The 23,423-nt window shown below is 44.2% G+C and overlaps 1 protein-coding gene across 4 annotated transcripts in view; it reads right to left on the bottom strand.

Annotated features, from left to right (window-relative positions):
• The window catches only part of DNAJA4 (DnaJ heat shock protein family (Hsp40) member A4), a 404,528-nt gene that overhangs the window by 120,582 nt on the left and 260,523 nt on the right, over positions 1-23,423 (bottom strand). For all 4 annotated transcript variants that reach the window (XM_044077833.1, XM_044077832.1, XM_044077835.1 and 1 more), the window contains one exon: positions 21,468-21,698. In XM_044077833.1, coding sequence (XP_043933768.1) covers positions 21,468-21,698 — 231 coding nt within the window. The remainder of the gene's footprint in view (positions 1-21,467; positions 21,699-23,423) is intronic.

The following is a 23,423-nucleotide window of genomic DNA, read 5'->3' as shown; positions in this document are numbered from 1 at the left end:
AGGTTTTTGGATGACATATGCATCCTATGGAAAGGAACACATGACTTGTTGGTAAAATTTCTAACTCACATTAACAACTCAACTAATTTTTTGAAATTCACTCATGAAGTATCACTGGATGAATTACACTATTTGGACGTGTGCTTATACAAAGACCATAGTAGAAAAACATTCCAATCCAAAATTTATCGTAAGCCATCATTTTCAAATTCTTTTTTGCACTATCAAAGCGCCCACCCTTTTGCTCAAAAGAAAGGGATTCTTAAAGGCCAGTTGATTAGGGCCTCAAGAATGTGCAGCTTAGAGCAAGATTACAATGAGGTGATGGTGTTGCAAAATATGTTTTTGGAAAGGGGTTATCCTTTGGATCTCTTCCAAGCATTACATAAGGAAGTGAATAGTAAAAGGAGTACATTGTATTCTCCACTTTTAGGCATGCAGGTGGTGAATAATCAACTGTCTGGGGAAGTAGAAAAGAATAATGTAAACAATAATGAATTCACAGGTCCTAAGTTCATATACACCTTTTGTAGTCAGGCAGAGGACATAGAGAGAACGATTACAAAGTTCTGGCCACTTTTAATGGCACAAGGCATTAAGAACATTTTACCAAGTAAACCGATGTTTATTAGAAAGAAGGGTGTTAATTTGAAGGACATGTTTGAGAGAAATTCAAGGGCACACAGCATAAAAGCTTTAATAACTAAAAAGCCTGGCACTTTCAAATGTGGGGCATGCCATCAGTGCCATGCAATTTTGAATAGTAAAGGCATATATCTCCCTTCTAGAAGGATGAGGGTGGATTCCCCTATGCATTTTACATGCAATTCTAGAGGGGTGGTGTACTTGGCAGTGTGCATGATTTGCAAAAGTTTCTATGTAGGGAAGACGGAAAGGGAAATTAGGAAGAGAATGTATGAACATTTTTATGAGTTAACTAAAAATAAGGAAACCAATGCCCTTTTTAAGCACTCCCTGGTATGTCCCAATCATAATTTCAAATTTATGATTCCTGAGCAAATTAATAAGGATTCCAGAGGTGGCGATTGGGAAGCCACCCTGGAATACAGGGAGTTAGTGTGGCAGCTCAAACTGAACGCAGCCAGCTGGCCTGGGCTAAATGATACCATTAGTATAAAGCCCATTTTGAAGTTAAGAAGGGCTAGATTATAACATTACCTATTTAGTTAGTTCAGTCAGTGGCACACTTTTTGACAATGCATGTCTTTGGGTATGCAAAGTTTTACAGGCAAGGCCACCTGTCTACGAGCTTGTTTTTTCTTTTCTTTTTCTTTCCTTACATGTGTTCTTCATACTGCAGCACTTCTTTCTTTGTTTTGATTAGCCACTGTTTTGCTGACATCTTATTGGCAGGTCCACTTTGTGGTTATTATTTGCAAGTATGTATTTCTTTTTCCAAGTTTGGACAACACAACAGGAGTTAAATAATAATTATTGTCCTGTATTTACTAAAAACAAGAATAAGGGTTTTTTCCCCTTTTAATGTCAATTAGTTTTTTAACACAATATGTATGTTTTGCAGCATATTTTTATGGTTTTAAATGAAATACATAATCGGTTTGGTGCATATTTGTTTATGAGTATACCTTTTTAGTAGGTAGCTCTTTAAACAGGGAGGATGGTATGGATCAATTTATCAATTATTTAATTAATTTTTAATTGGTGTATAACTATTTTAATTGATGGTAAGCAGCTATTTAAGCTGAAGTTTTACAAAGTGTTATTGTACTTGAGAAAGCTAGGAACATCCTAGCGAAAGCGCTTGTGCTTTGGACATCTGTTTTACAATAAAGAGCAATTTGTGGACTATCGACTAACTGTGGTGTCAGCTTCCAGGTCGTTTGCTTGTTACTGGTCCTGGTTCTTGTTTTTTTGCTGGTTTACTTGAATACATTGTCCAAAACAGCAGCCTCAATGTTTGGTTAACAGGTAATGGGATATCAGCATCCACATAACAGGTAGTCTTCACCCCTGTGCAGTGAACAAGTCACACCCCCTCTCATAAGTTGCAACAGAAGAAGTTGACAATTAATGTGTCTGGGTCATCCAGTTTTTCTCTTGCTCATTGGGTGGATCTACAGAGTGTAGACATAATGGGGAAAGCGCCATTATGGCGACATGTTACTGAAACCAATGCTGTAGCTAAAGTGGTGCAAATGATATGATTGCCCTAGATGCAAGCTGTTATGGGGCGTGAGGAGTAGTGTAACAGCTTGCATCTAGGGCAAGCTGTTATGGGGCGTGAGGAGTAGTGTAACTGAGTTGGGTGCAAGAGCAGTGCAGCTAACTTCAGATGAGTTTTTTTTGTCCTCATCTTTGGAGGAGCTTTCTGGGAGGTGGCACTAGACTTTGATCTAGCAATGAGTTTGAATGGGTATCCATCACTGCTATTTGCCTTAGAGTTCCATGTATCTCTGTCATGCTGACAGTTATTCCCGTCTCCTGTGACACTCGATCCTACTTAGCATAGCCAGTGTTATTTTTTTTCTGCCATTACCTTCATGTAAAGAAGTCATCTGTGTAGATTTTTAACCATGTTCCAAATCCCCCCAGTGTTGTAAATTCACTAACTCTTAAAAGCCTTCTGTCAGTGGAGTTGAGAAGATGACAGGAGTCAAGAACCCGCTTCAAGCTCCCATCCCTGTCATTAGCCAGTGTGGAGTTGTGAGAGATGACAGGAGTGAGTTGTGAGAGATGACAGGAGTCACGTGCCCCATACAAGCTCCCATCCCTGTCAATAGCCAGCAGCCTGGTATGCTGAAGGCTGTATGGGAGGGTTAACATGGTTGTGGGAAAAAAAGTTTCATGTAGACAGCGTTGAAGTTAAAGGCTCTGGTTTCTTTAATAAACATTTTGATGTATACTTTCTTTACTTTCCTACCTTATATCTAAACAGCTTATAAGGATATTATTAGACTTTCAATACAAAAGTCATATTCATTTTCTAGATAAAAATATTATGGAAAGTTAAACTATATAACAAGAAATGCTGTAGGAACAGACAGTAGATAGACATATCTATCTGCAACTATCATGATATTTGTATTTTACAGTTATTCCCCCTTTCAGCCATGCAATAACCTTTGTGCATAATTGACTACTGGAAAACTACCTAGCGAATGTACTGTGGTTACACTCATTTCAGTTGCTGTGTCTTTATTAGTCCTGTTTTAACAGTACTCCTGTGATAAAATGCATCTAGAGTTTTTTTTAAATGCCACTGGTGAGTAATATCCCACATAATGGCACAAACTCCATGATTCTCATGAGTATATGCTGCACAGTATCCTCAAGATAGAACATGAATGACAGAAGGCATGCTGAGGCAGGGCTAGCCATCAGACAGTGTAAAATATGGCTGTAGGTGATTCAGTCATGTTGACTAATGTCACCAAATGGACATGGATATTTGCTAGTGATAAATGGGTTGAGGACCCAGACTAGTCCAACCTGCACCAGGGACCCATGCTAATGGAGGGAGGGGTGTACATGCCTCTGTTGACCAGTGTGTGCCTGCCATAAAGTCCAGTAGCCCTGAGTCAATAAGCTACTGGCTTGCCTGTGTCCAGTTTACCAGCCTGGGTTAACGCTGTTGAGAAAAAGCTGGACATAAAACCAATCAACCTGCCAAACATGAACCAAGAATTGCTTACACTCAGTGTAGGTTCACGACAGGATGGCGCTTAGAAGCAGATTACATGATGGTATGAAGGAAGCTGGACATTCTATGTATGGAAGGGCAGTGAAGCAAAGCCACTTGGCTTGGCATCCAGAGACTACTACTCCGGAGGAATTCTGTCTGGAAAATGGCTTGATAGTAGCCAACAAATGGTTCAGAAAGAGGGACAGTCACAAGATTATATAAAAGTGACCAACATGCAACTCAGGTAGAAGTCTCCTAATAAGAAAAAGGCACTGGGGTAGAATCAGTAATTGCAAAGTCATCCCCAGTGAAACAGTCAGCCCACAGCATAAAGCACTGGTTGCCACAATCAGCTGCAAGCAGTGGTCAGAGAAGGCTCTAAGGTCAACAGAGACCAGGCTGAAGACCTGGAGGTTGACTAGAGAAAAAGTACAACATTTCAAGGAATTACTCAGGGCTCTAGCACCCTAAGTAGAAGGGTGGTATGATGCACACTGTGGGACAGATTAAGAAATGTGAACGTCAGATCAGAAGCCAAAGTAGCTCCAATTCCAGAAAATATCAGAGAACAGATTACTGTGGTGCATGCACATGTGCAGAAAAGCAGAAGACAATATGGTGACAAAGATTTGGGACAGACAGGAAGAAGTTAAGAAGAAATGAGGGCATCCAGCAAAGAGGTGAATGGATTGATTGAAGATCTATGACAGTCTGGCATATGTGTCGAAGAGAGCAGGAGTGTGACATTGAATCGAGAGAAATGGCAAAATTTAACATGACACCCTTACCCCATGTAGAAAATGTGAAAAAGAGGGTTGATGTTGATGATAAAATGAAACAATAAATTTATTGAACCACAATGGCACTTCCCTACTCATGTACCAGCGTACATTCCAGCGATGGCTTTAGAGCATAATGACTGATAAGCTTGGTGCCATAGATGGAGTAGAACACTTAGAGGAAGCTTGGAACAAGGGTATGGAAGAAGTAAGGATTTTAACTATGGTAAAGGGAAAAGAAGGCAATCATGGGAATTAAGCAGACAAACACTTGAAGGCCTTTAATGATCACCTCTATAGTGATCTTTAAATGGTGCTGGATGAGCTTGGCAGGGAAGGGGGTGTGACAGCAATTTGGTCACACTTTATATTCTTCTGGGTAGGGCCCCCAACTTGAAACTTGCTGGGGGCCCCCAAAATCCTAGCACCGGCCCTGCCAGGCTTCTAGGTGCAAGGAGCATCGGCCCTCTACTGCCTCCAGATAGTGACAGTCAGGCAACACCTCAGGGATGCTGCAAGGATTTCTCCAAGGGAGAATGATGAGACCCCTGATAACAGCGGACCCCCCTCTGCCTCAAGGATAGCATCTACCACTTGAATTATTTCCTCCTCTACCCCTGGGGGAAAATCTCTCAGCATCCTGGAAAGGACTCTGGGATTTTCTGAAACACTTTTCTCCTGAGCCGATTCCTGCAGAAGGATCTTTGTAGGGTGGAGAATTCCGATGGCAGATAGGGTCTCTGTCTTTCTCACTGCAGGGAAGTGTGCCAAACAGTCCGTCCAAAGAGGGAGGAACTGTCAAAGGGGGCATTGACAAAAGATATCTTACAATATTCTTTAAAAATCACACAGCCACATCCAGCCATGCCCTTGCAGACACCAGGTCTACGAGGCACTCTGTGGGGGGTCCCAAAGGCCTCCGAGAACACTGACTCATCTGGGGTGGGATTTGGAGCCAACCAACCACCTCTCTAGCAAAGAATCTCTAAAATGTCTCCAAAGGAGATGCTGTGTGGAGATCTAGAGGACCTCTTCCCCTTCATCGAAGTCGGTGTCTGTCATAAATTCCTCAGGGGAATCCAGGTGCCTCCTTTTGCACTTTTTCTTCTGGAGAATCTCCTTGGTGGGATGCTCCAGGGAGGTGTCGGAAGAGGTCTAGGCTTCCTTAAGTGGAACAGTCTGGAGGCCCTGAGGAACTGTCTGTCCCAGTGGCAGAGATGTCTCCAACGCAGAGCTTAGGAGAGGAAGGGGTGGATCCAAAACTCTAGGGTCCAGAGGTCTCGTAGGAGTGGAGAGGACCCTCTCCACCTCAAAGGCAGGAGTAGTACTGGAGTCACAAGGAATCCTCCCCTGTCCCCAGGGATCAGGAACAGACCACCCCCTGTCACCAGCAACCCTCCGCTCTGAGGGGGGAGTCCGTGCACAGCTGTTGAACGCCAAGGCACCGAAAGGAAACACTGAGAGCTTCGGAAATGAAGTCATCCCGTCAGACAAAGTTGAAGCTTCAGCTCAAAGACACATTCAGCCACAAAGCAGTTAGAACCAAGCAAGTCAAGGAAGTAGTCTAACTCTAAGTAAGGACTATCGGGCCTGATGGACCGGACCCAGGAACCAATGGATCTGGGAGCTCTGAAATGGTAGGCTGGATCAGAGAAGGAGAAACAATCCTACAGGGAGAAGCTCTGCTCACAGATCCTGTAGGGGATTGACCTGAGAGGACCCCCATCTGGATCTGCGTATAGAGAAACTTCCTCATCAATCTATCTATGTAGGGGATGGAGATGAGAGGACCCCCATCTGGATCTGCGTATGGAGAAACTTCCTCATCAATCTATCCACCTCATTCTCAGACAGGCTCCTAGAGGACCTGATGAAGAGGACAAAGAGGAGGGTCTGGAATGCCTGGGTGAAGCAATCCTCTCAGACATGCTTGGCGCCACAAAAGAGGGAGCAGAAGCACTGGGTGCAGAGGAAGACACCGGTATCGGAGTCAGGGGACTCTATGCCGAAAGTCTCGGGGCCTTTTTTGTAGGCTCTGACTCGGACACTGAGGGGTTCAGGGGCAGTTTATGGTCCCTGGCCTCAGTTTTTGCCAGAGTTTTGAGAGCTTGAGGTAGAAGTAATATCAGGAGAAGGAGGGGTAGAAGACCCCTGAGAACAAGCTTGTTTCTTGTATCTGCAAGGATCCAGGGAAGAAAGGCCTTGCAAATAGACCAAGCCACCTGAAGGAGGGCAGGACACAAAACAGTAAACACTCCCAGTGGGCATCAGATACAGGGATTTTGTGCCTACAGGCGTGCATTTCTTAAACTTCAATAGGTTTAAGAGATTTCTCTGTCAAAATAGCAGAAAAAGGGTAGGAAGACAGAGATAAAACGTGATGACCATGCTTGGAAAAAAAACACAACTACATTTGGTTAAAAAAAAATAACCAAACAGGCACAAAAGAAAAGGGAGGGTAGGGGAAGAGAGGGAAAAGGTCAAAACCACTTACAACTGACCAAAACACATATCAAAAATGCCTGGGAGGAGCTCTAACAGACGCATGATGCTTCGCTGTGCGTGGCAAATGAGATCAGAGGTATCTGAGAGGAGCTAGGCAGTATGGGTAGGGTGGGAGGAGCTCTAGCTTGGAATCCTAAGCTTGCCGACGACCAAGTTGGTTCAGTGCTCAGAACAAAGACTCACAGATTTGATGAAGACTGAACAGACATCAGATTCAATTTTTTCTTGTTTCCTACCAGGGATGAGCCCCAAGTGGGCAGTAGAGAAATGAGGAAGAGAACCCCTACAGTGAGAGAGGCCATGAGGAATTCCCTTGGCTAAAAAGGTTATAAGTAGACTACCTAGTAGGCTAAGGGGAAGGAAGAAGGGAAAGACTGCAACAGTGAACACACTAACATCTATTATGTTAAATGTAGATAACTGTATTATTTTCTTAGTGTTTAACTGTTGCTATCCTGACTTGTGGAAAAATTCCCAAAGCTGAAGAGGGGACGATTAAGGAGTGGACAGGATGCCTTGCAATACTGCAGTGGTGAATCCTGTTCTGGACCTAGAAAAAGGATGCCAAGTGGTAGTGTTTGGTGAAGGTATGCACAGATGACCAGGTGGCAGCTTCCAGTATGTCCTTAATAGAGACTCCTTTCAATAAAGCAAATTAGGTTTCATTAGCCCTAGTGGATCATGACTAGACAGCCTCAGGAGATTTTTTTTTGCCATAATAGTTATTACAGAGATACAGTGGGAGATCCTTTATGACAGCCTGTTTAGAAGTTGAGTTTTCCCTCAGAGCCAGAGGCAAAGGTCACAAAGAGCTGGTCAGATTTCCTCAAGGTTCTTGTTCTGTTAAAATAGCTTAGCTGCCTATGCACATCCATGGAATGAAATATTTTTTCCCCTTTGTTTTGAGGTGTGGGAAAGAATGTGGGCAGGTGAATGGTTTGAATTAGAGAAGTGTCAGTGACCACCTTGGGCATGAAGGGTTAGTTCTGAGAGAAATCCCGTCTGGGTGGAAGATGAGGAATGGTTCCACCGCCGCGAGTGCCTGCGGTTCAAAGACTCTTCTGGCTAATGTGATGGAAAACTGCCCTGCTGCTGGCTAAGTTAGAAACTTCATTTTGACAGAGGCTGCAGGTTTGAAATAAATGAGGCAATGTCAATTTCTCTAGAACAAACTTAAGGTCTAATGGAGGGAGTTGCTTCCTGTGAGGTCTGATGTGGATGACTCCCCTAAGAGACTGTCTTAACAGGGGATGTAAAGAGAGACAGGCAGATAAGTTATATGGGCTGAAATGGCAGATGCATGAATTTTAATAGAAGAATAGGAAAGGTTTTTATAAACCAGTCTAGTCAGGTAATCTAGAATGGTATCAATCTGGATGGAATCAGGATGTGGTGCTGCTGGCACCAGATGGAAAATTTTCTACTTAGCCAAGTATTGTTTCCTAGTTCTAGGCCTTCTGGATTCCTTGAATGTCCCGAACCTGATTGCTTAGGTTAAGCTTGTTCCTGGATGCTGTGGAATTATATAAGCTGGAAGGCTGAGGGTCTGCAAGCTGAACTGCACAAGCCTTCGCTTGTCTTAAGGGAGAAAATTGAGATAGACTCTGGTTGGCTAGTTTGAGAAGCAGAGGATACCAGTGCTGCCTGAGCCAATCTGGGGCTATCAGTATTGCCCTTGGGCTCTCCTTCACTTATCTTTAAAAGCACTCGCGGCAGAATGGGTAAGGGAGGGAATGCATAAGTGAAGAGATGAGTCCAAGGGAAGGAGAAGACATCTGTTCTCCAGGCTGATTTCCACTTCAGCATTTTCCTTGGTGGCAAAGATGTTTATGTTTGGAACTCCCAGTCTCTAGGCCATGCTGAGAAAAAAATTCCTGATGCAAATCCCATTTGTGCGGGTCCATCACGTTTCTACTGACATGATCTGCTACAGTTTTTTGAGCCCCTGGAAGGTTTTGAGCCAGGTGGTGCAACCCCAGAGAGTGAACAGTTTCCCAAACTTGCACTGCTAGGCAGCATAGAGGGTAACAGTGGGTGCCACTCTGCCTATTTATGTACCACATGACTGTGGTATTCTGTTTTGACTAACAGGACCCCTGGTTCCTATTTTTCCCTGAAAGCTACCAGGTCTTTTTGCATTGCCGTAAGCTCTTTCCAGTTTGTCTGTCCTTGGACAGAGCCCCCCGACTTCCCTTGGGATTGGTGTAGAAAGTGAGAACCCCAGGCTGTCTTAGACATCTGTAGTGAGTTTGGCCCTGGGAGTCAAGCTGAGTGGAAGGTCATGAATTTGGGCACAAGCCTGTGCCCACCATACAAACTCTTCTTTGAAACAATGGATCAGCTGTATCTCGGTCTCTAGGGACTAAGTGTGGCACCATACATTTGAGGTACCACTGGAGTTTCAAGTGCAGCCTAGTCAGGAGAACCATGAGTATACATAATGCCATGTATCCCAGTGTGTGGAGAAATTCTCTGGCTGAGAAGCATTGGTTATGCTGGATTCTCTGAAAGGAGTGGATCAAAAGAAACATTATCTAGGGGAAGGAAGGCTTTTTAAAGAAGAGAGTCCAGGAGTGCCCCCAAGAAAACCATCTTGTTGGTTGGAACAGTTTTGGATTTTTGCAGATTATGAAGCCCAGGGAGGACAAGATGTCTTAGGTAAACTTCAGATCCTTGCAAAGCTTTAATAGATTATTGGCCTTGTATCAGGCAATTGTCCAGGTAGGAGTACATATGGACCTCTCTGATCCTGCAGAAGGCAACTACATGGGCTAATAACTTGGTGAAAACCCTTGGAGCAGTAGACAAGCCAAAGGGCAGTAATGCAAATTAAGTGAATGGAACCTACTCTGAAACAAAGAAAGCTTCTGTGCGATTCCTGAATTTGGATGTGCAGGTAGGCATCTTTTAGATCCAGAGAAACCATAAAGGCCAGAGGGATTTATGGGCAAGAGTTTTTGAAGAGTCAGCATTTTGAATTTTTTAAACCAAGAGAAACTGATTGAGGTTGATAGGTCTAAGATAGGAAACCAAGAACCTTCTTTTCTGGGAATTAGGAATAACCTGGAGTAAGACTCCTTTGCCTTTTTGATGTTCTAGAATAGGTTACACTGATCCCTGAGAATGCAAAAGTTTGTCTAGATTTAACTATGGAGATGAGGTCTTTAGCTAGTCTCACTAATCCTGTTAGGATGCCTGAGAAGAGAAGCCAGTAGATACTAACTATAGAGAAAGTAGTATGTAGACAGTTTAGGTAGATACCATGCAGACATGTTAATTGAGAGAAGAAAAATCAGTTGGGTAATTTCCTGACAACTACAAGAACAAGACTGAGGCCTGTGCCTTTTTCAGGTCTAGGGCCTTGGCTGACATCAGTACTAAGTTGGTCTTGAAAGTACTCCTTCATGCTTTAACAGGATTTCCTTTTATTAGTTCTCCCAGTCTAGCTAAGAAACATTAAAAGAAATGGAAAAAATAAGGGTAGAGAAAGTAAGAACAAAGAAAAGAAATGAAAAAAAAAATCAAAATGACTAGCTGAGTGCTCAGCTTCTGGTGAGCCAGTGTGGAAAGCCCTAAGGTCTTCTGTTAAAAAGTTGTGTTTTACTGTATTCTTTCTGGTTAAAGGTTACATTGCTACTTTCCTGTTTACTGGCTATTAATGCTAACCTTAGCAGGGAAGCACCATTTTTGTCTTGACCATGGAACAAAGTAACCGTCCCTCAGTCAGACATTTTTGGCCACATCAAGATTGTTAAGCAAGTTTTATCACAGCACGGTGGCAATTTGCCTCATCTGCAGGCAAATGACTCTGCTGTGGCCAAAGTTGTTTCCTCAGACCATTCAAGTTTTTCTTTGAGTCTCTCTGGTGTAGTCCATACAGATACCATAGAGCGGCATGGCCCTAGGTGAATAAGCCTGAACAGGTCTAGGAAGAACTGCACCTTGTCTGCTGTAGACTAACGTAATGCAATCAGATAACCATTTCACTAGAGTAACTTTGGATACTGGTTAACTCTTTCTAGGACAGGAAAAAGAAACAATTATCTGCCTTCCTAAATTCTTTCATCCTGTGCAGGTAAAAACATAATAGTCTATGAGCGTCCAATAAATGTGGTACGCATTCTACTTTATTACTGGGTGGCCGCTGTGGTGTAGAGGTTAGCATTGCCGCCTCACAGCAAGAGGTTCTCCGGTTTGATTCCTGGCTGGGTGCCTTGTATGAGACTGCATGTCCTCCCTGCAGTCGCGTGGGTTTCCTCCCACATCCTAAAGACTTTCTACAGGTGGACTGGACATGCTAAATTGGCCCTAGGTGTGTGTGTGCGCGTCTTCTGTGGAAGGTTGGGTGCCGGGCTGGCAATTTGGCACCGTAAAACTCCACTGCCAATTATTCTGCGGACTATAGTTCCACTGTGGTGACCTCTAACCGGGAAAAATCAAAAGAAGATTGTTCCTTTATTAGTTAAGTAGGAAAGAAGATGGGCAAGTTAATGCTTCAACTTATATTAGCCACCGAAACAACTTTAGGTAAAAAGGAAGGATTTGTACGCAAGGAAACCTTGTCTTTATGAAAAATCAGATATGGAGGCAGGGAACATAAAGCCTGAGTGTCTGATATTCTAGCCAAAGTAATTGCTACTAGGAAAATGGCTTTCCAAGACAAAACATTTGTCACATGTCGCTGCGGGCTCAAATGGAGGTAGGTTGAACTATAAAATATAGCACCATGTTATGGTCCCAAGGAGAAGGATCTTTGTGTGGTGGGCTTAGTAATAAAACTACTTTCAAGAAGGTTTTGCAAAGCTTGTTTGAAATTAGAGACAAATTATCATCCCAAACATTGAAAAAGAGATGGCTGCTAATTGTACTTTAAAACAGGTCGCTAGATGAGCTAAGAGTTCCAGAATGCCTGTCAAACATCTTTCAAATAAATTTAGTCTGAGAAAAAAAAAGGCATGAGGACAAGCACTGCATAAATCAGTTATTCCCTGCCCAAGACACCTCCCCACAAAACTACATTTTGTAGGAAAATAAGCCTCCAAATTAGCCAAAGCAAAAAAAATAACTGTCCCCGACAGGAAACTTCCATTATAGAATTATCGGGTTTCTAAAAGGGCCAGAACTGTTAAAAATTAAAAAAAAATATATATTTAATATAAATAATACATTTTTGGTGTGGAGGGATTCCCCAAAGAGGACTTATACCAGAAAGAAGCAGAAATGTTGACTGTTGCTCTTGTGAAACTCTAGGCTGCTTCTTCACGTGATGACAAAGTACTGAAGATGTTCCACTCTGACTGCTTGATTTTCCATAACCAGGGCTGACAATCAGCAGTGAATAGTAAAGTGTGGGAGGGAGCCAGTGCTTTTGGAAGCTGGATGATTAAGGCTACTGCAGCAGTGGGAAACATTCTACCTTGAATGAATTCCCATCTAAAAGTGTTAACTGCAGTCTTTGCAATCACCATCATTCAGATGGACAACTCCTACCCTAAGCATCTGCCGCTCTGCTAGGTGACAGTGGGCATTCTCAGTGCCTGAACCAGCACAATATATTTTCTCAACTGAAAAAAAAAACATGAACATAAAGTACAGTTGTGTACTCTTACTATAAATGTTGATGTTCTAGTGTATTCACTGTTGCAGTCATCACTTGTGGGTTATCCCTGCTGTAGTAGCCCTCGGCTGGTCCGAATACCAGAGTCAATGTTTTTCTGCGTCAGCTGCTGTCACTTGCTGCTTGACATCAGGACGTCAGTGCTATAAAGGAAGGCAGCCAATGCCATTACATCAGTTTTTCTTGCCCTAACCAGTCAGAGACCCAAGTAAATATGGTAAAGTGATCCTGGTGGCTAAAAGCCACCATTAGAAACTTATGTCTACCTAAAGAAAGAAGATATAAAAGGGAGGAGGGTGGGAAACCAGAGTGCAACAGTGAATACAATCAAACATCTTCATTTATGGTAAGTGTACACAACTGTACTATGTTCTTCGTGTTTTACTGTTGCAGTCATCACCTGTAGGAGGATTCCCAAAGCTGAGGAGAGGGGTGGTAGGATTAGAGACCTAGGAATGGGTCAGCATGCCCTGCAGAGCTACATAGGCACACCCTACCCAAGCCATAGAAAATACAGGTAGGTAGTAATGCTTGGTAAAGGTATGGACAGAAGTCCAGGTGGCAGCTTCCAGGATGCCCCTGGTGGGAACTCCTCTGAGGAATGCGGTGGAAGTGGAGGTTGCCCTAGTAGAATGGGTTTGAACAGACTGGGGGGGGGGGGGTGCATCCCATGCAATCTATAGCAGAAATGGATACTGTGTGATATCTATTTGGAAATGGTCTTCCCCTCTGCCCCTGGGGCAAAGTTGACAAATAGTTGGTCTGTTTTCCTGAAGGGTTTAGTATGGTCCAGATAGTATCTGAGCTGTCTGTGCACGTCTAGTGAGTGCAGAATTCTTTCCCCCTTGTTTTGAGGGTTAGTCAAGAGGGTAGGTAGATGTATGGCCTGGATGAGAGTTGCATTAGATACCACCCTGGGCATAAAGGAGGATTAGTCCTCAGGGAGACCAAGTCTGCATGGAAGATGGTGAAGGGCTCAATGGCCATCAGTGCTTGAAGTTCTGAAACCCTTCTGGCTGAGGTGATGGCTAGGAGAAAAGCAGTCTTCCAGGAGAGGTATCTTAGTTCTGCTGAAGCAACAGGTTTGAAAGGAGGTAAAGTTAGTTTTTCCAGAACATAATTCAAGTCCCAGGATGGAGTGGGTGGCCTTCTGGGAGGTCTGAGAGGTCTGATATTAGAAGACCCTCTGAGGAATTGTTTAATCATGGGATTGGAGAACGGGGGCTGTTCTGTATCAAAATGAGCTGAAATGGCTGAGGTGTGGATTTTAGAGAAGGAGAGGCCACTATTAAGTAGCTCCACTAGGTAGTCCAGGATAAGAGGGATGGAAGGTTGTGAGATACTGCCCCCTCTGGACTGGCTCCAGGAGCAGAATCTTTTCCATTTTTCTGTGAAAGATTTTCTGGTGCTGGGCCTTCTGGCCTCTGTGATAATGTCTAGGACCCATTTGCTTAACAGGGGGCCCTTGCTTGCCTTTAGAGTATTAGCCATGCTGATAGTTTCAGAGTCTGCAAGTCTGGGTGCAGCATTCCTCCCACCTGAGTTAAGAGGTCTGAGATCAGGGGAAGCTGCCTGGGAAGCTGTAAGGTCAGCCTGTGCAGTAAGGGATACCAATGTTGTCTGGGCCAATGTGGAGCAATGAAGATGGCCTTTGGTCTCCTCCCTTATTTTGAAAAGTACCTTTGGAATGAGGCAGAGGAGGGGAATGCTTACACAAAGAGTGTTCCAGGGGAAGGTCAAGGCATCCACTTTCCATACTAGGTGGTGATACTCCCTGGTACAGAATTTTTTCAGCTGATGGTTGAGATGCGAAGCAAAGAGATCCACCCTCCAGAGTCCCCACGCCCGAGTAATTTGTAAAAATATATTTCTGTGGAGCTGCCATTAGCGGGGGTCCAGTATGTTTCTGCTGAAGTGGTCTGCCAGGGTGTTGTTGATCCCTGGTAGGTATTGTAATATCAGGTGTAGTCCCATGGAAGAGGCTGTCAGCCAGAGGTTCATGGCTATCCTGCACAGAGGGTAAGATTGGGTCCCTCCCTGTTTGTTGATGTACCACATTAATGTGGAGTTGTCTGTTTTGATAAGAATCTCTGGCTTCAGATGGGGTTTGAAGGATGTCAGAGACTTTTTTACGGCCATCATTTCCTTCTAGTTGATGTGTAAGGGAAGCTACTGGGCATCCCAAGGACCTTGGGTGCACCTGCCTTCTAGGTGAGCGCCCCAAGCTATGTCTGAGGCGTAGGTGGTAATGGTCTGCCCAGTTGGGCACAGGGTGAAGGAAAAGCCCTTGTTCTAGGCACAGGCCCCTGCCCACCAGAGAAACTCTGGCCTTATACAGGGGATCAGAGGGCGAGAGGTCTCTAGAGTTTACACCAAAGGTTCTTGAGGTACCACTGAAATTCTTATGTGAAGACTGGCCAGAGGAATTAGAAGGATGCAAGAAGCCATGTACCCCATGGCTTGCAGGAACTTCTTCACAGTGAGGTGACTTCTGGAAGCCATCTGGGTAAAATAGACAAGCAGAAAGCTCTAGCTCTGCTTTTCTGGGATAGGAAGGCCATTTGGGATCCTGTGTCTAGCAGTGCTCCCAAGAAAATGATCTTCCTGGAGGGTGTTTGCTTTGATATCTTCTTGTTGACAGTGTACCCTAAGGAGATTAGGAGGGTTTTGACAAAGAGGAGGTCCTTGAGGAGCTTTTCTTTGCAATCTGCCTGAATGAGGCAGTCGTCTAGATAAGGGTAAATTTGTATAGTTTTCTGTCTGCAAAAGGCTATGGCCAGGGCTAAGCATTTGGTGAATACCCTGGGAGCAGTAGATAAGCCAAAGGGTAGCACAGAGAACTGAAACTGTTGTGAGCCTGCTCTGAAGTGAAAGAATTTCCTACAGGATTCCATTAAGGGGATGTGGAGGTAGGCATTTTTTAGCTCTAGGGTAACTAACCAGGCATTTTGTCAGCATAGGCAGCAGCTACTGCAAAGTTAGCATTTTGAATATGGGGACCACCAGGAAGGTGTTCATAATGGATAGATCCAGGATAGGGCACCAAGTGCCCTCTTCTAGGAGCAAGGAATAGCCTTTGCTTGTTTGATCTGAGGAGACAGGTTCTACTGCCACTTGGGATATGAGAGTTTGGACTTGTTTCAATGCCTTTGCCCACTGATTTGGAGGTAAGTATGGGCACCCTCTTACAATTGGGAGTTCGTTGAAGGAGAATTTGTATCCCTGAAGAATGATCTTTAAGACTCACTGGTCCTTTTTTTACAGAAAGCCAGTTTTCTCTGCAGAGGGAGAGCCTTCCTCCTAGTTTTTGGTGACTAAAGAGGGCAGGGGGGAGAGGGAGTCAGAGGGATGGCTTAGAACTCCCTACCTTTGGAGTGGAAGTGGTCCACTGTTTGGTTCTCTCCTGTCCCTGGGATAGAAGTCTGCGTGGTCTGTCCCTGCGGGGCTTAACTTGCCCCTGTCTGCTGGTGCAGAAAAGGACCAGTGTTTTGAGGAGAAATTCCTGGTGAACCTAGGAGGTTGTACCGAAAGGAAATCTTTTATTGTTTGCATAGATTTTGCTTTGTCTTCCATCTTTTTAAGCATCTCTTCTGCTTTTACTCCAAACAAGCGGTCCTTATACAAGCGTGCATCAAGTAATTTAGATATGACATGATCAGGGAGAGGTTTGTTCCTTCAACCATGCATGTCTCCTAATGACAGATCCTGCCACTGCTGCCCTGCTTGAGGCTTCTAGGGCGTCATATCCACAGTGTAGTGAGTGTTTAGCCACTTGACAAGTAGAGTGCAGTAAATCTGCAAACTCTTTTGAATTGGCACCGTCAGGAAAGGATGAACTATTTTGTTTTAATAGTTCCAAAGTATGCTGCTGATATTTTAACATGTGGGACTGACAGACGAGTGCTCGGATAGCCAACGTTGCAGAGGTGTATACTTTTTTACCCCATATGTCCAGAGCTCTGGAGTCCTTGTCAGAAGGAACCTCAGTGTCTGCAGCAGGATTTCTGCATAGGTATTTGTGAGAATCCAGTACTCTAATACCTGTCAGGTTTTCTGGGAGCAGGTGGGAGAGCAGCAGGAGTTAAGCTGGATTCATGGAAGACATCAACCACCTCTAAAATTGGAGTGATGGCCAAAGATCTGTGCTGGGGTAGGTGTCTAGAAACTCTCAGTCATTTCTTAGACTAAGGGAAGTCCTGGGATTTCCAGTGGAAATGTTCCCTGAGGGTGTGAAGGGTTTCCCCAAAGAAAAGATATTCTCGTGGGGAGGGAGAAGGAATGGATTCCTCTGCATCTGAATCCTCATAAGCAGTCAGAGGTTGTTGTTCCTCTTCAAAATCTGAATAATCAGACTCTTCAGAATCCTGTTCTGTCAGTATTTCAGGAGAAAGGTCTCTTTTCTTTTAGAAGTTGTGGCCTGACTACCCCTGACAAGGTTGATAAGATCCTCTGCCATTTTAGGCATTTGAGTTTGGGGTGATGGAGCAGGAGTAAAATGGTGGCTAGAGGTAGTTTTCCTAGGAGTGGCCTTGATTCTAGGCCCAAGAGTATCCATCGGTCTGACAGAAACTGTAGTCAGAGGAGAAGACGTTGTTTTCTGTCTACATTCGGTAGTGCGAAAAACCTCCTTGGAAGCCGGTGCCTGCGTCGCAGCTACGGACCCAACCGAGGCAGAGACAACCAAGGGCTTGGAAGACTATGACGATTTCTATGGCATACCGGACTACGAAAAGGTCTCAGTAGAGGCCTGCAAAGGTATCAAATTGGGCATCAGGGGCTGCAAAGGCTCCTCAGTGAATGCCAGGGAACTGACGATGTGCTTAACGGTAGAGTCATCGGAAGGCTTAGCCTTGTGTGGTCTGTCTCCATCTTTATCCTTACATTTTTTCGGAATGTCTACGGACTGTTGGCTGATGGATGCCATTTTGGAATACGAAGATGGAAGACGAAAATACCTGGCTATAATAAGAGCTCTACGATGAATGGTTTTCACATGAAAGAGGGCACAGAACTGGCAACGGGGGAAGTCGTGGTCTGGGCCTAAACAAGTGAATGGAAGTCTGTGTGGTATTTGCTTTCCACAGGCGAGACAATTGTGAACTTTTTTGGACATCGGTTAGTGCAAGAAAAAAGGATCCCCAACGGGGTACTTAGTTTTATACGTTCACAGGTTCATACTAGGCTATCTGCCCTAGGGCATTTATAAGCCTAGCCAGAGTGTGTTTGGCTTTTGCCACCCATTTTAAATGAATTTTGCTATGCCCTTTTTCAAGGTCAGTATACTGTGCCTCTGTCTAACAGAGACACAGAACTGATATACGGGGTAAACCTACAATCTCCCATCCACTCAAGATTCCTCTTGAAGAGAGTCAATGAGGGACTCTGCCTAACCTGGACTGGGATTTTATTCCAGAGTGAAGGGAGCCTCTGGGTTATGAATCTGTCCCTCCAGCATGTCCTATTTATTTCAGTGCTGAGGTTCAAGTCTCTCTAGCATGTAGCTCGATGGGATTTGGATTTTCTGAGGTGCAGCATGTCCATTAATTCCGGGTTGGACATGGCTTTATACATCAGGCACAGATCGCCTCTGAGGAGGCGGTATGCCACTGAGTAGAGCTGGAGTTTCTTTAACCGGGCAGCATATGGCATCTGTTTGAGCCCTTTGATCCTCTTGGTGAGGTACTTTTGGGGTCTTTCCAGTTGCTGCAAGTGTCTGGTAAGGTACATCCCAAAAGGGGCATTGTACTCAATTATGGGCCTGATGAGAGATGAATAAAGAGGCACAATGACCACCCCTGATCTAGATGTGAATCCCTTCATGATTAGGTGGACTATATAAAATGTTTTTCTAACCACTTTGGCCACATGGTTTTCAAATGAGAGACTGCTATCAACTTGGGTCCCCATGTCCCTAATTACTTCTTCCGTACTTAATGGATTACCACCTATGTGGTAATTTGTGGGCACTTTTGTTTTTGCCAAAGGGGATGAATATACACTTTTTGGCATTTAGCTTGAGGCCATGGCTCTGGCACCAGTTGTCTGTTTCTATAAGGCCCTTTTGTAGGATGCTTGTGTCGGCTGGAGAGTCGATTATGGCGCCTAGTTTGCAGTCATCTGCGAACTTGGTCAGCCACAGTCCTTCCGTGTTGGCCTGTACCTCCGAGAAATATATACCGAACAAGAGAGGTCCCAGGACTGTACCTTGTGGGACGCCACATGTAACTGGTTTGGAGTATGACATGGCTCCAGCAATTCTAACCATGTGGGTTCTGTCCTTGAGCCAGTTTGCAACCCATCTAGTGACATAGTGGTTTATATTTAAGCTGGTGAGCTTATCTATAATGCCCAAGTGGGGTATTGTATGAAGGCTTTGTGAAGTCCAGGTAGGCTGTGTGGACCACCTTCCCCTCGTCAATGGCCTTGGTGACTGTTTCAAAGAAATCAACCAGGTTTAAGAGGCAGGATCTGCCCTTAAAGCCGAACTGGGTAGGATCCAGTGTCTGTAGGTCTCCAATATATTTATTTATGAGGTCCATGATGATCCTTTTCATAGCTTTGCAGACCAAGCTAGTCAGGCTTATGGGGCGATAGTTTCCAGGATCCGTTGAGGCACCACCTTTGTGGAGAGAGACCACTGTTGCTGTACGCCACTCTTTGGGTACATATCTTGTAGTAAGGCTGAGATTGAACAGTAGTTTTATGTTTGGGTTTAGCTCTTCTTGGAGTTCATGTAGGATGCAGCCTGGGACACCGTCTGGTCCCACTGATGCTGTGTTTTTTGCTTTGGAGAGGGCAGCTCTTACCTGAGCATCTGAGATGTCAGGGGGGCAGCACTCTGCTGGGATAGATATTTGCCCTTTTGGTGGGGAGGGGGGGGGGAGTTTGCGCTGAACCTGTCAGCTAGGATGTTGGCAATGTCTGTGGGTTCAGTGGATTTTTTGTCATTTTGGACTAATTCTGAGCATATCTGGGAATTCCCACCCAGGTTCCTAACATAACTAGAGAAAGCCTCGTGATTATCCTTGGTGTTCTGTGCAATTTTTCTCTCAAAGCTGGCCTTAGACGATTTTATGAGTGCCCGTAGTTTTTGCTAATACTGATCAGAGATGCCTTCCCTTTTTGGGATTTTGCTCTATCACGTAGTAGCTTCTTCCTTCTATTGCATAGTTTGTTTATGGCTGGGGTCCACCAGACAGGACGCTTGCCTTTGGACGATTGGGTCTTGGTTTTGTTTGGGATTGCATGATCCATGCATTCCTGAAGGTGTTCATAGAATGCGTTTATAAAGGATTCTGCAGTCTGGGCCGTATTTTCCACAGGCCCAGGGGCTTTGAAGGATTCCACCTCTGTTTTGAGGAGTGTGAAATTTGCTTTAGAGAAGTTTTTCACTGTGGTTTTCTGGGCAGGGGGTGGGGTCGGGATGTGAATATCCAGTGAGATTAGTTTGTGGTCTGATCTTACCAGTGAGGGATACACTTCTAGTCTGGAGCATAGAGCCCCCATGTTGGTGATGATCAGGTCCAGTATGTTTTCCCCTCTTGTGGGAGTGGTAACAAGTTGTTCCATAGTGTTTGAGTTTATAAATTCTAGGAACCTTTGGGCTAGGGTGTTGGAGCTAGAGTAATGCTCCCAGTCTATGTTTGGGTAGTTGAAGTCGCCCGATATAATAGTGTTTGGAGAGACCTTCATATTTTCCAGTGTTCTCAGGAAGGCCGAGTGGGGTTCCTGGGTTTGGGAGGGTGGTCTGTAGCAGGCTATAAACTGGAAGGCAGTTTTACCCACTGTTAGTTGCACATGGATAGTCTCTGATGCTTCGTGCTGTGCCACCAACCTGGAGGTGTGGGCATCTTTAACGAATATTGATAGTCCCCCTCCTTTTGTGGTTCGGTCCAAGTTTTGGGGCCGAAAAGCATGGTATGAGGTATAACCTGGTAGTGCTGGGGTGCTCTCGGGAGCCTTGAACCAGGTTTCTGTTACTGCACAGATATCTATGTTCTCCATGCTAAGGAGAGTTTTGAGTGCGTGCATCTTGAGGTTTAGACTTCTGGTGTTGAGTAGCATTACTCTTAGTTTCTTATCCCTTGTGATACTTATGGAGGTGGGTTTGTCTTTTGAGCCTTGCCTAAAAAAGGCACTATGGGGGTGGCAAGAGCCTTTGCCAATATCCGAAAGCCCTGGGGTGACAGACATTTTCAGCTGTAATTCAAAGTCTGGTAGCAACCGACCGGTACACTTTCGAATTGCTTCTGCTACGGGCGCCACGGCAAGAAGGACTGATGTAATGGCATTGGCTGCCTTCCTTTATACGAAGGACATCCTGACATCAACCAGCGACAGCAGCAGATGCAGAAAACATTAACTCTGGTATTCGGGCCAGCCAAGGACTACCACAGCAGGGATAACCCACAGGTGATGATTACAACAGTGAAGCACGAAGAACATTTATCATGACTGCATATGTATCATTTTCCCACCAATGCTATATTGTACCCTTCTCTGCTCTGTCTCATAACAGTCATACACCTACACTGTAAGTCATCAATTTCACCAGCACTGCTCATATTTAGTCTTTGTGCAGCATGCCTCATGAGCCACAACTAAAGCAGGTTGATCTGTCTAGGTGTAAGAACAGAACATACAATATAAAAAAAAACACTCCCCCTAAAATACTTCTCAACTCGGGCAGATAATCAACTAAGTTATCCAGAGTTGTCGTGCAGCTGTATGCTGTTAACCACTACATCAGCACCTACAATTGTCTTAAAAGGAAGCATCTCTAGAATACAGGTGTTTGTATGCTGAAGGCTTCCTCAAGGTAAAATCTTGGAATGCTATTACCTTTTTTCTAGTATATCAATTTTGTAAACAAACCACCATGAAATACTTGCTAAAACATTACCTGCTTTTGAGGTTATAAGAAGTGTCCTTTTGTCAAGGGTTTGCAATGTCCTTCTGAAGCCACACAAAGCTTCTACTAATTGGATGTCCATTTTGGTCATCAAGTCATCTCCTCGCCTCTGAAATGTGTCATGATCCTTCTGATCAAGAACAATTATGACATCACCAGGTTCAAGACCTGGCTCTTGGTCCCCCTCACCATGAAAGGTAATTTTCTGTCCGTCTTTCATACCTACAAAATAAAGTTAAGTCATCTCAATGTTTCACAGTAAAATATCTTGGTAAACCCTTAGTTTACTCTATATTATCTAATTAATTCCACGGTCAAAAGGGGGATCTCTCATAGAACTGAATGGGCAAAAAGAAAATGTAAAGAACTCTGCTCAGAAAACACTGGAGCATTACAGTGAACAGTGACTCTCAGAATCATACACTTACTGTAGAAAATGCATGTTAATTCACACTGCATTGGTCTTTCAAGTTAAGTCAGTAGCTGATGTAGGTATTTTCTGGCTGATCCCGAACACAAGTTAAAAGCTATACTAAAACTAATCCATTTCAAGGCACCAGCCCATTGCAGGACATACCTCATTACACTCACTTAAGGGTTAATGTGGAGAATCACTAGACTTACAGCAGTATCTTTGTTGGGGAAGCCATGGCAACAACTCAGACACCATAAAGCACACAGAAAACCAAACTAACCAAGCAGTGGGAAGCAGCAACATTCCTACTGCCCCTGATGCTGTTCCAGTCGAAAACTGACTTGATTCAATATTTGTGCTGTTAAAAAATAAAAATGTTGTTAACAAGGTTTGTGAGCTGGTCTACAGACCCTCTCCAGTCATGACTTAAGCCCTGAGGGCAGAAAATATACACAATTTAAGGTAAATTTGCAATCTGAAGCAAAGTATTTTTTGCCAATATTGAATCTGTTCAGCAAAACTTTTAGTTATGTACTTACCATAACTTCGGATGTATGGGATCCATCTCGCCTACATTCATAACTGATGGGTTCCCGACTCGGCCACTATACAATAAAACGAAGTCTCTAATTGGCTGGGCTACCCCTTATCCCAGAATGCACCACGCCTGCTTCCCCAGATCTTGTTTGTTCGCTTTCATACCTACATCCAGACACAGAACACATAACAGCAACTGTAACAAACTAAAGTCCTTCAAGAGAAAGAACTCAGTAGAAGCAACATTTCCTCTAAATCCAATGGGAAGGGGGAAGGAGGGCGGGTACGTATGAATGTAGGCGAGATGGATCCCATACATCCGAAGTTATGGTAAGTACATAACTAAAAGATGTAATGGGATCCTATCTCGCCTACATTCATAACTGATGGGACAGCATCCCTAGCACCTAACTCCCGGGTGGCTCATTGGAAAACACTGAGAACTGTGGAACCAAAAGAAGCTCTACCTCGAGAAGCCACATCTATCTTGTAATGAGAAATGAAAGTGTGCAGAGAAGTCCAGGTAGCGACCGCACAGATATTACGATAAGAAGTAGCCATTGCCCTGGTAGAATGAGCCTTGATTGGGAATGGTAGCTCTTTGCCCGACTGTCAATAAATGAAGGAGATGCAATCTTTAATCCATTTGGCTATGGTGGTTTTAGCCACCGGTTGACCCAACCTATTTTCTGCAAAGGACACAAAAAGCTGATCTGACTTTCGTGTCTGATTGGTCCTACTTAAGTAAAAACGCAGTTGTCTGTGAACATCCAACTGATGGAAAATGTATTCTGCGTTATTGGAGAATTTGGGAAAAAACACAGGAAGCTCCAAGGATTGTTGAATGCATAAGGGGGATGCTACCTTGGGTAAGAAAGAGGGATTTAACCCGAGAGATACTCTGTCTTTGTGAAAGGTCAAATAAGGAGGACTAGAACAGAGGGCCTGAAGCTCTGAGACCCGCTTGGCAGAGGTTATTGCCACCAAAAAAACGG

Source organism: Protopterus annectens, chromosome 7.part0 (genome assembly GCF_019279795.1).
Source record: "Protopterus annectens isolate FY-2018-M chromosome 7.part0, PAN1.0, whole genome shotgun sequence".
NCBI classification, from domain to species: domain Eukaryota; kingdom Metazoa; phylum Chordata; order Ceratodontiformes; family Protopteridae; genus Protopterus; species Protopterus annectens.
Note: the sequence above shows the minus strand (reverse complement) of the source record. Positions and strands in the feature narration are given on the sequence as shown.